Source organism: Numida meleagris, chromosome 3, assembly GCF_002078875.1.
Source record: "Numida meleagris isolate 19003 breed g44 Domestic line chromosome 3, NumMel1.0, whole genome shotgun sequence".
NCBI lineage: Eukaryota > Metazoa > Chordata > Aves > Galliformes > Numididae > Numida > Numida meleagris.
In genome coordinates this window covers 68,617,730-68,635,177 of record NC_034411.1, presented here as the reverse complement: position 1 = coordinate 68,635,177, position 17,448 = coordinate 68,617,730, and the positions used below count along the sequence as shown (strand labels likewise).

The window sequence follows — 17,448 nt, the reverse complement described above, 5'->3', positions numbered from 1 at the left end:
GCTCACAAACATATCAGCAAAGTACGCGTGTGGATTAAAAGAAAACCATTTTCACCACTCAAATTAGTCTTCTATCTGCCTACTTGCTTCAGCATACAAAAAGCACCTGTGGTAGGAGTTGCATGGTTCAGCCTTTCACTTAACTACAAAGTAGATTATTGAGTCTTCCCAGCGCTAGCTCACCTCTGCAAACATTTTGGGTTAAAAGCGAAGCTCGTGTTGCAAATAATTCCTGGCCCGGTGCACAAAGCACAGCACTTTGTGGAAGAATTGTGAAGCGCACACAAATCTGGACAAACTCACACGGCGATCCATGCGTGTACCACGTTGGAACACATGGAGACATCATGTTCCTGGTGCACCATTACAGCGAACCCAGCGGTGCCCCTCAGGCAGACAGGCAGGCCTGCACTTCCCAGCCGCGCTGGAAGCCGCCCCCGAGCCCCTCAACCCGGCTCCGCAGGGCCGCAGCCGCCCCCGGGCGCGCAGAGGCAGCGGCAGAGCTCCACGACCCGCCTCGAGCAGCCCCGCACGGCCCATCCCCGCGCCCAGCCACCCCCCGACGCTAACAGAAAGAGGGCCTCGAAACGGAGCGCGGGAGGCTGCCCCCCGACAAAGCCGCTAAGGCCCCCGAGGCGCCCCCGAATCGGCGTTCCGGGTGCGGGCGCCTCGGGGGCCCGGCGGACTGCCCCCGCGCCAGCCGTACTCACGGCGGCCTCGTCGCGGTACACCTCAGGGTACTGGAAGGCCTGCATGGCGGGAGGCGGCACAGAACGGCGAGAGGAGGAGGAAGAGAAGCGCGGAAGGGACCGCAAGGCTGGGGCTCGGGCGGCGGCAGCCGGCAGCAAGCGTGCAGCACGGTTCAGGCGTAGCGAGGCCGCCATAAGACCCGCCCCAGCAGGGTGAGGCCGGCGGCGGGCCGAGGCGGCAGCGCCCCCTGCTGGAGGCCGCCGCGCAGGCACCGGCTGCCCGCGGGGCGCTCCCTTTGGAGTTTCGGGTGGATGACTTTGGGCGTCCTCAGCCGGGTGGATATTTTATAATAGGGATTACTGTGCTAGAAAACTCACAATTTTCCTTTGAAGTGACCCAGTGGTCTCTCATGTCACGAAAATACTGGAAGCATGTAGCTCTTGGTCCTCTGACCAGCAGCATGGCCACGCTTCTTGTCTTCCAAACTGATGCTGCTTTAAAGTTTCAGCTCACAATCCTGACAAAACCATGCTTACTGTGGGGAGAGTTTGACTGCTCTTCACTGACGCAAACTCCTGTGCACATGTGGTGCATGGAGGCAACAATGTTTGCACATGGTAGAGTCCAAAGGCAAGAGCAGCCCAAAGACTGCTCAGTATGCAATAAAGATGTGGCTAGAATGACAATGATATAGAGTATTCCAGAAATTGAATCAAATGTTCATACTTACCAGCTCAGAAATGTGTCTTGATTCGTAACTCTTAATGAAAAGTGTTACCATCTTTTAATGGGCATACTTTGGGGCTGGACTGTGTGCATGTGATGAAATAAGCCAACACAATAATGATCACTGTTACTAATTGACCTAACTACATTCATCAGTTTCATTTACATCCTTATGTCTTCTTGTCTGTCATCCCTTCTCTTTTGGTCAGTTTTCCTTCTTACCTTGTTGCTTTGTTTAATCTTGTGTAAGGCTGCAGCATAGCTGCCAACTATACCTTTTGCACTAGTGCTCACAAAATGCAGCCAGCAAGGTAATGGAGTGTGCCCTGTGCTGCCAAAAGTTTGCTAGTTGTCTGAGCACTGGGCACCACTGAAAAGAGCCAGGCTACCTGGTCTTTGGACCCTCCCCTCAGGCATTTACAGACATTGATGAGATCCCCCTGAGCCTCCTCTTCCCCAGGCTGAGCAGGCCCAGCTCTGTCTGCTTCTCCTAACTGCAGAGGTGCTCCAGTCCCTTCAGCATCTCAGTGGCCCCCCACTGGACTCTTTCCAGTATGTCCAGGTCTCTCTTGTACTGGGGACCCAGCACAGTGCTCCAAGTGGGACCTCACCAGTGTAGAGGGGAAGGATCGCCTCCCTTGTCCTACAGACGACACTGCCTAATGCAGCCAAGAACACTGACAGCCATCTCAGCACAAATGGCATTCAGCTGCTGATTCACGCTCACTTTGGTGCCCCCAGTACTCCCAGGCCCTTTTCTGCAGAGCTGCTTTCCAGCTGGGTGTCCTGGTGCCTGGGGCTGTTGCTCCCCAGATGCAGCCTCGCACTTCTCCTTGCTGGATCCCCAGAGGTTCCTGTTAGCCCCTCTCTGGACTGTTGAGGTCTCTCTGGGTGGCAGCACAGCCCCCTGCTGAGTTGGTCACTCCCCACAGTTTTGAGTCATCTGCAGATTTACTGGGGAGGCTCTCTACTCCATCAGCCAGTGCGTTCATGAAGACGTAAAACAGGACTGAACCCAGTACCAACGCCTGGGATACTCTGCTGGTTACTCACCTCCAACTTTGCTTTGCACCACTGACAGTGCCCTCTGGGTCTGGCTGTCCAGCTGACAGAGTTCTGAGTCCTCTCAACTGCAATTTGTATACATCTAAGTCCTTGCATCTGATTCAGAGCTGCAGTTTTCCTGCAGAAAAAATGTCATCTTCTTCAGCCTGATAATGCTGTCCAGTATTCAAGCGAGCACTTCTCATTTGTCCAGAATTCCTGGATGTTTAGCAGCATGCTTATAAGTACCTCTGACCTAGCAGTCATGGATCCAAATATCCCAGACATTTCCACAATCTATCTGTTGATCAGCTTTGTGCAGTAAAAGCAGCCCAGCTGTCACACACTAACATTTCGAACAGATGTTCTTCAAGCACTTGAAGAAATCTGATGTGCCAGGAGAGGGCAGCCGGACCACACACTTCTGTGCAGCTGGCACAGGAGTGCCCCTATTTTTCAGTCTAGAGCAATGCTCTCAAACCAGCGCACAGTAATTACAGTATGGGCTGGAAAGCATCCAGTAGTCACAGTAATTATCCATTATAATACCTTTCAATTCATCCCAGATACAGAGAAAGTGGGAAGATACAACGATTCCCACATGTATGATTGTCCAAGATAAGATCGTTGGGCTTGTATTTTACACGTAGTAATATTCTTTCAAAGGTGAGCACCAGGGATAGGCAGAAAGTGAATTTTTTCTTTAATGTAAATTTCCCTTTTGTTCGTTATGGGGGGAGGAGAGGAGGAGGGGTCACATATCAACAGTAGCTAAAGAAGCAAAATTGCTCTGTCTGAACTTTCCTATCAGAAAAGCAGTTATTACAGGTTACACAGTGTCTAAACGTTGCCCAAAACATGTTTTTCTTAGTGGTGAGCATGCACTGTGCAAATGGAAGGGAGCGTAGCACACATTCTGTTGACAGAAATACTTATAATGAAAGATGTAGCCATCTTCTCCCTTTTTCTTAACTCACTCCCTTTTCTTAACTAACACAGGTTAAAAGAGATTATTGTTGGGCTGTATCATAACTTCAGCTTTGGGACTAGGTTTAATTGTTTAGTGTTGTAGCAGCAAGTAAAATTTCTAGAAAAAAATTACTTTTTCTAAAACCCTCTGGTAGAGTTTAGAAATGATATGTGCTGAACTTTGAGGATACTCTGCTGAGTAAGCAAAAACTATCTTTCTTTACTTCAAAAATAAATAAAAGTTTTAACATCTCTCAGTAGTCATTATCATCACACTTCCATGTTAGCATGAATTCAACCATCTGAAAAACACATTCCTATCTGCTGATATTAATTATGCTTCTGTTGATCATCCAGTCATTAGCCAATTTCTTTCAGCTTAATCAGCGTATCCACTTTGACTCATTGCAAGTTGTGTATTGACTCAGTAGGAAGTGACCTCATCATTCTTGTGGGGGAAGATCTTACCAAAAAATACCAGCAAATTTTGTTTTTTACCTTTCCTTTTCATGCTTTCCCCAGTCTCACTCTACCACCATGATTTGACAATCACTTGAAATTTTCTGCTATAGAAAGAAACCAGGTCTGTACCTTTACTTCTGTTTTCTTTGTGTTTTTAAAATGCTGTTTATCTAATTGTAAGACACCAGTTCTGCTGTTCAGACATTTATCAACAGATGTCAGCAGAACCTCAGCTTTTCACTAACAGGAACGTGCTGAGGTGCACAGATAACTTCAGTTTCAGCGGAAAGTGATTCTGAAAGTGTCTGCCCTGCTGGATTTCTGTTTTGAAAACACTAATCGAGAGCCTTTGTCCTATTGATTTGCAGTGAGTCTTTGATTTCTAAATAATATTACTCTACATTTTAATTATGAAAATTCTGAATTGTTTATGGATAACTGAAGGATTGCTTGGTTTTTGAGCTGATTCATAAAGTACTCCATAACATAGAACAAGTCTGTATTATTTCAGTTATAGAAACTACTACATGATGTAGAAATGACCAACATTTGGAACTGCAGTCAAGCAAAACACTGTTTTGTTATGGTTAACTGCTCTGCATACTAAGGTGGGTGCATTAAAGTTAACGGTAAGCTGCAGAATCACATTACCTTTCCCTGGTGTTGTGGGTTGGTACACTTACAGTCCTGGAGCTATGAAGTCAGGTAGGTAATATAGGGAAATCTACATGGGGAATTAGCATGGAATAGCAATTACAGAGTAGCTATTTTAAAGTATTTAATCAGGCAGGCAATTCTAAACCATGATTATGGTGTGATAAACTGTATCCAAACTGACGTAAGAGTATCAACATATAAATCATCTTAGTATAAATACATCCAATTAAAAATATCTTTTCCTAGACTGAAGGAATTGGTGGCTGTCTTTTTTTTTTTTTTTTTTCAGGCAGATAAGAGTTCAGGTGTTTTAGGTTTGCTTACCTTTTCCTTCTGTATGGTCTGCTCTTGTGAAATGAAGAATAAACAAAATTCTAATTCTGGAAGAGGCTAACGTCCAAGTATTTCTTACCTGCTCCTTTGTTTTTATTCCCTAATTTTTATCTGATTTGCCAATTTGCCACTAAAAGAAGGGTTTGCAAAATAGCAGAGATCACATGGGAAAATCTGGGCTTTTGTATCCCTGGGTAGATAGAATTCTCAGCTTTCACTGGATGTTTGGCATGTTTGGGTTTTTTTATAACTTATCAGGGAGTCCTCCAGAGTCTCCAAAGTTAGGTACTTATCCACCAGATTGTGGTGTGGTCCTGCCACTTATAATTCAGTACTTCTGGAAATGCATCCTAACATTATTATCTCAATAATTCATCTACGGCTCTATGGCATTTTGCTCTCCTTCTGAAAAAATGCATTTGCAGGTAAGTTAGAAGGGTTTGAACTTTTGTTGGTATACAGAGTTTAACAGGTGAGAAAGTCCAACACTGTCAATAGGAGGCTTTCTACCTACCTTTTTTCATCCCATTTTAATTCACCTATTTTAATTCCCACTAAGCATCATTCTGTAAAAACAACTCTACAAGCAGTTCCTATTTGATGAAATTCATCTTTTTTTTTTTTTTTTTTTTTTTGTGGAAAGATAGCTAATCCACATTAATAAAATGGAAAGGGAAGTGCTTATTTTGATGTGGTATGGTTGTTGTTGTTTTGGGTTTTTTGGTCTTTCTAAACTCCTCTTTTTGGCTGTTGTGTGATGCAAAAATGTTTTATAAGCCAATTATTGTCTTCAGGACTTAAAACCAACTCAAGTAACTTCTATATTAAAAATTCTTACATGGTAGTATCTGAAAAAAGAGATAAGTATGAATTTAAAGGAAGCTTTTTGTTCCTTTCATTTCAGAAAATATAGGATAATTATTTTCTTGTTCTGAATGAAATCTCCCCATTGAAGTCAAGGGAAGCTTTGTCATGGATTTCAAGGGGGTAGGAATGTCACCCCTAATCTTGGCAGCAAGCAAAACAGAAGGCAGCCTCCTGGTAACAGCTTATGACTTGTTGACAGAGTTTGAAATACATTAAGCATTGGGAAACTGATATGTTTTTCTTGGAAAGGAGAACAGTTTTAGCTCCTTTTAAAAGACATCATATCTAGAAATATCTTCTTCTGAAGATATCATCTATCCATTTTTAACACATTTCAAATACACGTGTTCAAATAGCTTAGAGAAAGACTTTTCCATTGTGCCTCAGAAGGCATCTGGTTTGGGTTATAATGCTATAGAAACTATAGATCCCTGAAGAAAAAAATAAAATTCAGACCACCAGAAAGGCAATTCTGAACAAGACTTTAACATGTCTTTCAGAAGAACTTCTCATTACATGGGAAAAAGAAGGAAGTAAAACTATGCAAATTTGTGACCTTTGAATTGGAAATGTAAACTATTTATGACAATGTACTTGGTTATCACAGCGCTCTGGCCATCCTCTGTAATTATTCATTTAAAATGAATTATATCACTACAATTCCACAACGGAGACAAAAGTAAGAAGAAAGCAATAGTTTTAGTTCCAGAATTATCTTTTAAGAAAGCTATAAATTTTGAGAGGCACTAAGTAATTATATTTGTAAATATTACAATTGTGTTATTTTTAACATTTAGGGGTGACTTTAGCATCTCGTGTAGGGAGAATGAATTAAACCTCATTCTGTAACTGAGGAACACATTCCTAACATTTGCAGAGCTGAGTGTGAAATCTCTGTATTTCTGTTATTGCATTGTCTATGCAATTCAGACGCAAATCATGTGCACTGTGTATTTTTTACAGAGAGCTCTTCCCAGGCTGGAAAGGCAGTGTAGGAAAAGTAGTGGCGTGAAATATGTGATGATTTCTGGCACATCTCTGGGTTATCAGAGATGACAGTGAGGCTGGAATCTGCAGAGAGGAAAATTATGCTGTGCTTGGTGATGGAGGAGCTGGTGTGATGAAACGAGAGGAGAAGAAACTTATTTTCAATTGTGGATAAAGGAGTGAGAAAACACTCTGCCAAAACTAGAGAGGGCCATCTTGTGGAGATAGACATGCAGGAGAATGAAACCCAGCCTGATAATTTTATCTATATGGAAGTATGACGGAGGTCATAGCTTTGAAGTTTTATGTACCGTGATTCACACAGAACCTTGATATGAGAAGCTGAGGCAAAGAAAGATCTGGTCTGAGAGTGCTGACAAATTCAAGGACTAAACAGATGACAGGACAGTCATGTTAGCCATGGTGACTACAAAAAGAAGCAGCAAAAAAAGCTTAAAAGAAAGATTAAGAGCTCTGGTGAGCTGTACTAAGCTTGAGCCGATGGCTAGACATTCAGAGAGAAGCAGGCTGAGATCTGGGCTTGGACAGAAGGGAGCGTAAGAGTGGATTTGAGTCACCAGCATGAGCAGTTGGGCTTGTATTTACAGATGAGCTTACCCGGAGAGGAGGAGCCCTCAACAGAGGGAAGACGCATTATTCACCTATTTTTGCATGAGATTTATTGATAATAAAATCTTTTAATACCTATGTGATTTTAAATCCTGCCACCAAAACTTTTTAATACACAGATTTTAATCTAGTGCAAAGCTGGTAGAAAAACTGTGTGTGGTTTACTGAGTAAACAGTCAATTTAGAAGATGAATTTTCTCGGATTGCAACAATAATGCTGAAAACAAATGCCTTGCATGTATTTTGTTATTTCCTACTCATGGTAGAGTGTGCAGGAATTTCAGAGAAACAGGAATTTCAAAGACCAATTGATATTCAAACAAGTATAACATTTTTTTTTCGCTTTGACTTGTTCATGATTTTGCAAGCCTTTATATCTTCTTTTATTTTTCTATTTATAAGACCTGGAATTCTGACAGAAGTGAGAGGAAAGACAAATTGAGGCAAAATCTGTGAAAATAAATTCCTCTTCTGACCATTGTTATTAGATACAATTCCTTTGCCTTCACTCTGGGAGGAAGAGACATCTTCTTCACTGACTGGAACAGGTTCCTAAGTACAGTCAGGAAACATGGAGCAAATCAAGGAAATTGCAGAAATATGCATGGTACATTTTGGTGGAAGAAAGTTGCACAAAAAATCCTCATGAACTTTCATCTAATTCATTTAATTGAATTCATCATCTTTTGGCAGGAGTCCTATTCTAAATCCTGTTTAAGAGTCATCAAAAGGCACAGGACAAGGTGAATGTATAACCTTTGGTTATAGGACAGACTTACTATACCAAAGCTCTGCTGAAATTACCCAGAAGGGCCTTTTATGCATCTTGAGAAACATTTTAAAATTAGCATGTGTGCTAAGTATCAGTGCTATGTCCTCCTTCCCATTGCCTCGTCCCTCTCACAGGTAGTGATTTTGTGAAGTTAATGTTCAGCAGCCATCACAGAACTAACAATCTACTGCTGCAGTTCATTTGCTTCTTACAAAACTTATTTAATTATCAATGGTTTAGTGTTCTAGATGAAATGAAAGTACTTGAGAAAGAAACTTTAAGAGAGAAATGCAAGAAATTAATACTGGGAGACTGCATCTTCTATAAGCAGGGTCTTGCTTGCCTAGTAAACTTTGATCTCTAATTATGTTAGATGTCAGTGTTGTAGTAGGCTCTTTTGATCACTAATAACGTTAGATGTAAGTTGTTGATATTAGTGCTGCAAATAACCCTGCTCTGAATTCACTAATTAAATATTTTAATATTATTCATTTACTCCTAACAAAACTTACATTGGTAATCAGAAAATACGATAGTAATTTATTCTGGACTTGTGACTACTTTGTTTAGATAATTATTTATACAATTTTATTTTATTACAACCTGAAAAAAATTCATCCTCATCATTTAATTAGGCGTGTATGTGAAAAGCCAGGAGGTATTTGAAGTTAGGCTGTGCTTGTTAGCTTTATTTATGCCTGTAGTCTTGCAAATTTCAGAGTATTTACAGAGGTATAAAGGGTAATAGTTGTTACCACACCAAGTAAAACTTGCAAAATATCTCCACTTGCTTCATGATAAGCGCGTTATCTAAATCTTGTAAGCACTAAAGGGATAGGAGAAAGAAATGTACCTTTCTCTTGTGTAATGCTACCTGGATTTTCTTTTTGTCTTGCAGGAGACTGGCATATTGCTGCAAGCCTTAGTCACTTGTGCCCTCACTGCCCTAAGCTGATACTACCGCTGTGCTTGCTATCATACAGACACAGCTGCAGGCATGCGGCAATGGAGATATTCCTACGCAGCTCATAGGATTTTTCTTTTACCAGAATTGCCCATTCAAGGTCTTTGCTTCGGCTGGCAGGTCATGATTCAAACATTTGGCATGTTCAGCCAAAGACACAGGGGGGCATCACGTAATTAGTGGGAATAACAGACTTGCTCCAAGGCTCAGCCCTTTGGAAAACGCACAATAAATTTAACAACCGTGCCCCTACACCTACTAAAGAAACTGAACTGGCCTTCCAGCTTCAGGATAATAAATGTAACAGACTCATTTCCTGGAGAGTGCTGAAAATAAATGAAGCCAGTCCCTTCATTCCAAGAAATGGAAAAAGTTGGCAATCAGTCTTCTCCAAGGGAAAACAAACTGAACTAGCCCTCAGCCCCAAACACTGGAGAGCCCCTCCTTCTCCTAATCAGAACTGCAAAGAGCTGAAAACCTTCTTGGCTGAGTTGAAATAACCCTTTTCTCTTCCCTGGAGTCTGTCTGGTACTCAAGCAAGATGCACGGGCAGCCACCAAGCTGCAACAGGTCTCTTCACTGCTGAGCCACCCACTTTCTCCAGCCCATGGCTATGGGGCAAGGCTGAGCCCCCCTCTTATTTAGTTCTGCCAGCTTCTACCTTTTAGGAGCATTTGCTTGCGTGCTGGGAGAGGGAGTCAGAGATTGGTGTGATACGCTTGTCTGATACTTCCTAGGTTATGTAAAAAGAGAATACTCCATTTCTTCCCTGTTGCTATCTGACCCTGCCAGGCCCTCTCATAACCCATTCATGAAAAGGCAGAATCAGGTCTAAGAGGGTAGTGATGAAGCTATGAGGATTGTCTTCATCCCCTTGTTTTCTAAGACTCTACATTAGAAAACACTTAGCCAGATCATGACCCAGCTAGTGGGCTCACACTTGCAATTAGCTCTTCTGCTCTGCCTTGTGATTCTGTCATCCACCAGGCCCTCACCTTTCCTCGTGAACATCTGAAGGACATCTCACCACACTTCAGCAGAAATAAGTGACTGTAGGTGCCTACACGTGGGTCAAATGTACTTCGAGTATAAACAGCCATTCTGCAATACCTATACAAGTTCTTGAGTTTTTGCAAATCTCATGATTATTCCTAGTGACTCAGAAAGGAGTCCACCCATTCTGGAAAACCAATTCTGGAATGGCACTGCTGGAGGACTATTACCAGGTTTGTGCTCCAGTCAGCGGCTTCACTACAAAGCAAGTGATGAGCTACTAGGAGGAAACACAAAACCACTTTTCCAGCTCATATACCTAAACCCTTCTGCCAAGACTCAAGTCAACTCTCCAGCAGAGATATCTTGCATTACTTTGCTGCTAATCTTGCAGAATCCCATACTTGCTGAAGTGAATGCACCAAAAGCCCAGTTACCAGTACATACCGTGCTGCCCAATATGGTGAAAAATGCCCAGTCAAAAGGATTCAGGTCTCTTCCTCCCTCTTCCCTGCCCTTGCATACCTGCACACTCAGCGTTTCCCTCATACAAAGCATGAAGATCCTCCTCTGGGTTTGCTTTGCTTACTTATCATCATCTCAAGAGTTAGTACTATGCAAAGCTAAAATCTGTTGAGTACAGGGGCATTTGACCCTGACCACAACCTGCTGTTCCTTTAACAAACAATTAAGACATTCCATTTATGACTGAATTTGAAAGCAAACCTAAGAATTAATCTGCTTGTTTTAAATAGAGATATAAATAAGAACCAACCCAGCCGTTGCCCAAGAGATAAGCCAAAACTTTGAGGTTCAAAACAAGTTCAGTAACTTCCGTAGTTTCTTAGGCAGGTTCGTCAGGTCTTTATTTAGGGAATAGGGTTTTTATTTAGGGTCCATTAGGGAACATAGTGTCTCTCGGAAACTTGAAGTATGTGCTCCCATTTCTATTTGGGTAACAGTTTCCTCTGGGTATCATACGAAAGGAAAACAGTATAGCCAAATCCACTCTTACCTATCACAAATTACATGTCTGCGAGATTTCTACTTTTAAGGTGCAGTAGTAGCAACAACATAGTTCTAGAGGCATGCATAATTCTGCATTAGATGTATCTATATCCTGTGGTTTGTGAAGAGAATGCAGTACAACAATCTCTGCATTTAAATCAGGCTTGAGATAGAGGCTAGGCTGGCAAAATACAGCACAGCTTTTGAAAAAGTTATTGACAAAAGACACTAAAAGCCACTTCAAACCAGTGGCACCTTGTCTGATCAATTTTGTTGATATCATAAGGATCTTATCTAAGATGGTATATTAGATCCTTGAGTGACCTAAGAAAATACATCTTCTATATACTTACATGTTACATGTCACAGTTTGGGATCATATAGTATATGAAAAAATAAAATAGTTTCAATGTTTTAGGTAGGTAAAAATTTAACAATAAAAAGCTGAATGCAGCAGGAGAACAGGAGAACTACTAAAGTAGCTTTTTAGCATGAAAAGATGCTGTGTGGCAAAAAAAAAAAAAAAAAAAAAGGAAGGAGATTTTTGATTAGTTTAATTCTCTGAAGTTAGCAATATCAGTGATAAAGTTATGAAATCATGGAAAGTGACTATACCCACACATTTTTTTAGGTGATATGGAGTGCAGAGAGTTCATTTTTCAGGGTTTGTAGATTGAAGATTATATATTAACCACTAACCTAACTGATAACTCCATGGACAGAGTCCACTTTTCTGTGTAATATGGCCTCACTTGTCCCAAGCATAATGTTTTATGAGCACTTTAAAATTTATACTCACAGTGGTTTCTCACAAATTATTTTGCATGTAGATTACAGTAAATAATAGGGCTTTTCCTAAAGAATTCTGCAGAATATCTCAGAGTTTTCATGCAGATAAAATGAACTGTTTCACAAAAACTCTTTTTAATAAGAGTTTTTTACTTCAGAGTGACAAAGGGAGCAATATTTCTGTTAGTAGTGAAAAACTGCAGTATAATGCTTAAATACTACATGCTATTTAAGTGTCTTACAAGTATCATGTTTTTGGAGGGTCTAGGTCATGACTGTCTTTGAAATTTTATTGTCCTCTACGTAATACCAATAACAGGAGCAAGGCTAAGGGTATCTCTCGACGTTTTGGGCACTTGTTTTTGATGAATATTTTCTCAGGGTCATGGGGAAAGTGCTAATTTAACAGAAGTTGCTAATTTAATACCCTATTTTATGAGTAGATGTAATAAAGCATGTTGTTTGACCAATTCTTACAATGGTAAGATTTATTTTGAAAAGAAGGAAGCTCTCATGTAATGTTTTGAAGAGAAGTTTCAAGAGAAGAGTAGATGTGGCACTGAGAGGTGTGGTTAGTGGGCACAGTGGGGATAGGTTGGTGGTTGGATTAGATGATCTTAGTGGTCTTTTCCAACCTTAATGATTCTGTGATTCAATGATTTATGGTAGTACCAGGTATGTCCAATGAGAGTCAGAAGAACCATTTGTTCTGCAAAACACACAGAAAATATAAGCATATAATGGTATTTTTTTTATTTTCTTTCAAGTTGAAAGATCTCTAACATCTTTTTTATTTTTTTCTGAAGTCTTACTCTGGATAAGAGCTTAACTCATGCAGCCATTATAGCTGTTGCTCAAAGTCAGCACTGCAACTCTGCAGACTTGGTATTGAATTCTATCGCTCTAAAAATTCTTCTGGGTATATATATTTTTTGCAACCTTCTGTAAATCATCTTCACACATTACATTTATTAATAAGTGATTAACTTTATTTCTGCATTTGTAACATTATTGAAACTTGTTTCCAATTTAATCATTTTAATTTTACTTTTGAGTAGCAATAAAATGCATTGCTTCCTTTTAAGATATAAAAGATGTTACCTTTTCACTCAGCAGAGGCAAAAGCTGCCTCTTTGAAAGGCTTCAAAAGAGAAACTATTTTGAACGTTTTAAAGAATTACAGAGCAATCACATACTTTTATTTTCATGTGAAAAGACAGAGTGAGCCTTCTTGTTTGATTTTTGCTTCTTTGGGGAGGTTTTTAGAGGTCGAAGAGGTGATCTGACCCTTAGCAAGTGAACCCCTAATTACTCCAAAGTACCACAGCACCAGGGGCCTGGGATCTTTGTCCTCCTCTGAAGCACCATGGTTCCACTGAGCTCTGTTGAGAGATCCCTCTCCTCAATCAGCTCCTTGCCTGCCTGGCAATTCTATGCATCCTTTCTCTGCAAATAGCACAGAATCTGTCAAATGAAATCGAAACTTGATATTTGTTATCATGTTACTTGCTACTATGATGCGGTGTACATCATATGATTTTAAAATAGCACTGTTATACTGTTATACTCCACTTCTGACAAGGGGAGTGTCTCAAGCCCTCAGGCACGTAATGCTTGATGCAAAGCCAGTTAAAGCTAATAAGACATTTTCCACTGACTTAAAATATAGGACTCCTCAGAGTGTGATAGATGTTGTGTGCTACTAAAAAAAGATGTAATGACTAATAGTAGAATAGTCTAAAGGCTTCCCTCTCAACACTCTCTTTTCTTGGAAAAAAATATTTCTGGCTCACATTCTGAGATATGCCAATTTTAAGAGGTTTTGCTGCAAGTGAACCAAGTAAGAATGAGTAAGAATTTAGGATTTTGTTCAGTTAAAATAGCGACTGACCAAGAGGGAACTTTGAGCAGGAGCTCTGCCTGAGTTGAATATATTATTCCACTTCCACATTGCTGTATCTCTCAGGGAAATAGATTAACCCTCCTGTAAAGAAACAGCCAGGTTTCTGTGTTTTGCCTATTTTTACTGCAGGTTCCTGTCTTCTGATTTCAGTGTGTATGGCCGCACTGTCTGCTGTGTGCTGGTATCCCCACAGAAACCTTTGTCTCCTACCTTTGAAAACTTTCAAAACAAACAAGTCCCTTTCTCTTCCCATAGACAAGACACATAATATTAATGGTTATCTACCTGTGATAAGCAAAGCAGTATCATTTTTCATGACCTGAAAGGGCCATCCATATCATCAGGCACAATTAGCTTGTTGTACTCTCACAGAACAGAGTGGGGGAGGTAACTGAGAGACCATGCTTCTGCACATACCTTAGAAAACTTTTCTGGGACGAGAGGATGGCCAAAAGGTAAAGAAAACTTGCAAACAACAAATTCAGTGTACTTTTTGGTTGGAATGCAAGAGGTTGCACAGCACAACTCGATGTGATATCTTCTACCATGCAAGTTTGGATGCTGCCTCCTGCAAGACTTACCTTGCTATCTATCCCGCTTTTAAGGAAAGGAAACTGCAGAAAATTTCTGGAAAACAGAATGGATTTCAGTGAGAATTTCTTTGAGGATTTATCCACATTACAGTAAAGTCTATGCTGAAATCTGGCAGAATTTGTACTGTTTTTCTATGGTTTTTTTTGCAAGCATACATAGAATAGAATATCAAATGTAGAGGGGCAACTCTGATTCTCTACAGGATGCTTCAACACCCTATGTACTAGCTCTTCTTCAACTCTCAAAACTAGAAAGTTTAACAAAGATCCTGCTTTGAGCAGAAAATATCTGGGAAATGAATTGTGTAGAGAACAGTGTCGGCAGTTTAGCAGATGAGCACAGCCCTTCTGAGCTGGTGCTGTGTCCCAGCTGCTGCTGCAGGCAGTGCTCAACTATTGAGGGCACTTCATTTGGATGAAAAGATGCTGACCTCTCAGGTGGCAGAGAATTGCATAGCATTTGTCACAATAACACTGCTATTAAATGTGTGACGTGACCAAATACCAAGTCTAAGTATTACTCTAGCCACATGCATTATTCCTGCAATTAAGTGAAACATATTTCACTTCCTGTCTTAAATAACTGGGTAGTGCTGCTGCTGACAAGGTACTGAGTTTCAGGAGAATGACTGAATGTCAGTAATTCATCATGGTACCCTTCGGAGGTTTTCTCCTGAAAAGGTTTAGGGTCCTTTGGAAGGAAGCATCCTGACTAATGTAAATTTTCTACTATTAATAGCATGGCAAGTTTGAACATGCCATTTTCCTTTTATGACTGATCTAAAAGTCTTTACAATGCCAATCATTTTTTTTTTGTCTTTTTCCCAGTTTAATATGCATATGAAGGGAGAGATGGCCAGAGGAAAGTTATACTTTTTTTCACTGTGTAAAATTTTAACACAGAGATAACAGAGAAGTATCTTTTTTTTCCAATTCTTGCAAAGAGAATAGCAAATCTGTAGACTTATTTTCTTCAGAATAAATAAATGTTTTGAAAAGGAAGAGAAAATCCTCCTATATAATTCCTGTCAATTCTAAAATTATTTCTAAATGAGGGAATCCATCCTATTTGTGTTTTCCTCTCAAAAAGAAAAGGAAATCTGGAAGCATTTCAGAATCCCTCTTGGATTTTCTTCACAGAGATTGGCGATAAGCTGTCATGTTTTGGTCAAGAAATCAAAATCTCCTTTTCTCTCAGAATTCTGAAATGTCCAATTTTTACCAGCTGTATGCTGAATGATGGCAGCTTGCTTGAATAATGGCGATGTTCACAGGGAGAAACTGGGGAGTGCGTGCTGCTTATGATGGATGGAAGGACAGCATCCCACTGGGGACAGAGCAGGCTGTTGGTTATGCTGCTTCATGTAACATGAAGCTTGCCAAAGGTCAGCAGCTGCACTCTGCAGCCTGCTCTCTGCCTATCTGTGCCATCTCTTAAAATAACAGTGGCTTCCAGGGCTCCTTTACCTTCTTCCCTGCCTGGCCCCTGCCTCGCCCCCTCCCTGGTTCCCTGGACCCGCTCTGGCACACATCCTTCAGCGCCACTCTCTTTTTGTTCTTGGGTTTTCCTGTTGTCATCACAAAGACCTCTGTGTCCTTTATTGTGCCGTGTCCTCTCCTCGCCTGTCTCAAAGGCTATCTCTGCCTTAAAGAAGAAATCTTCTTTTAAGAAAGGATGGACATTTAATTTAGAATGAAGAGTTAAGGAAAAGAAACACACTGGTGTCCCATCTGGGAGGCAAGTAACTCATTCCGACAGGCAAACTCAAACTTTAATCAACTTCTCTCTCACTATCATACCCAAACTTTACGAATTTCCTGAATAATCTATTTATGACTTGTTCCCTTGAAACTTGGAAGCAATTCTTTTAAGAGAAGCTTCCATTCTACTCTGCCAAGAGAATTACCAAAATAGACCTGCAGCATTGTTATTTTTGAGGATTCGTGACCCTTCAATCATTTGTTTGTTTTATAGGGATTTTTTGTTTGAAGCCATTTTGTCTTGGTGACAAAGAAAGTTGAAAGGGATGTTTTAAGTAATAAAACAGTAACTGTTCACATTTGCAGTGCACATTATTTCAGAAGGACTTGCATAGCTGGTAGGAGTTCTCATGCAACTGCTGCCACACACTGCCAGATGGTGTATCAGGTATAAGAAAATATGTACTATGCTGAAAGGCTTCACTAACCTGAAACTGAAATGCAGAGTAGAAAATGTGCTATGTACTTTTATCACACAAAGTTCTACTCAAATTCTCTTCCAAAACTAGGCCATTGTCACCAGTGCAGCAGCTCTGCCCAATGCTGGGTGTTAGGGTAAAAGCCTAAGCTCTTGTGCCTTGATGGTGCACAAAGCAGAGGAGGGTGCCATGTACACCCTCATACAGCTCCAGAAGTGGTTGAGCTATTACACTCACTGGTTCCCTCTCTTGCTTTACTAAATCATTTTCCTGTGGTGCAGTGCAAACAGGGAAAAATCTGCTGCATCTTAATCATATGCCTACCTCAAAAACAGTTTACACATGAAAAAAAGCAAGTAAAACAGATAAAGATGATTAACAAAACAGAAATGTGATGAGTAGTACACAGAATTCTGCAGATTTTGTCACTGACTGTTTTCCAGTGCCTACTGAAATACTTAATTAGGGCCTCAAAGGAAATGTAGTTATGACTATTTAAATTAAGAATAAATTTAAAGGAAAGTATTTGTAATAAAATAGCTGGAAAATGTTCACCGACGTGGATTACTTCTGCAAAGTTTCATGTACTTTGTCACAATGCTGTTCAGGGATCCAAAAAGACATGTAGGTTTGTACAGAGAGACAGTTCACAATAAAAATATCTGCTGGAGCCATGTTAGTCTTTAGGAGAATCCTTATATACCCTCTACTGAAGATACCAGATCTTACTCAAGCATCTCCGTCAACTTTTAGTACCTGCAACCTATTTCACAACTGAGCATTTAAGGGAGGGCTCTGAACACAATTCTACAAAGGGCACCTTTGTAAAAAATACCATATATGCAAGTTGTCTTCTTGGACAGAATGGTACCTATTAATCA

At 40.6% G+C, this 17,448-nt stretch overlaps 1 protein-coding gene across 3 annotated transcripts in view; it reads right to left on the bottom strand.

Moving 5' to 3' along the window:
• The window catches only part of PREP (prolyl endopeptidase), a 103,487-nt gene extending 102,567 nt beyond the window's left edge, over window positions 1–920 (bottom strand). Inside the window, exon 1 of one of the 3 annotated variants that reach the window (XR_002436681.1) lies at window positions 711–920. Coding sequence is in view for 2 of the 3 variants with exons in the window: in XM_021390980.1 (XP_021246655.1) it covers window positions 711–884 (174 nt within the window). In the remaining variant the exon portion in view is untranslated. Of the gene's footprint in view, window positions 1–183; window positions 532–710 lie in introns of those variants that run through there. The other 2 variants (XM_021390980.1, XM_021390981.1) reach the window with 2 other exon arrangements.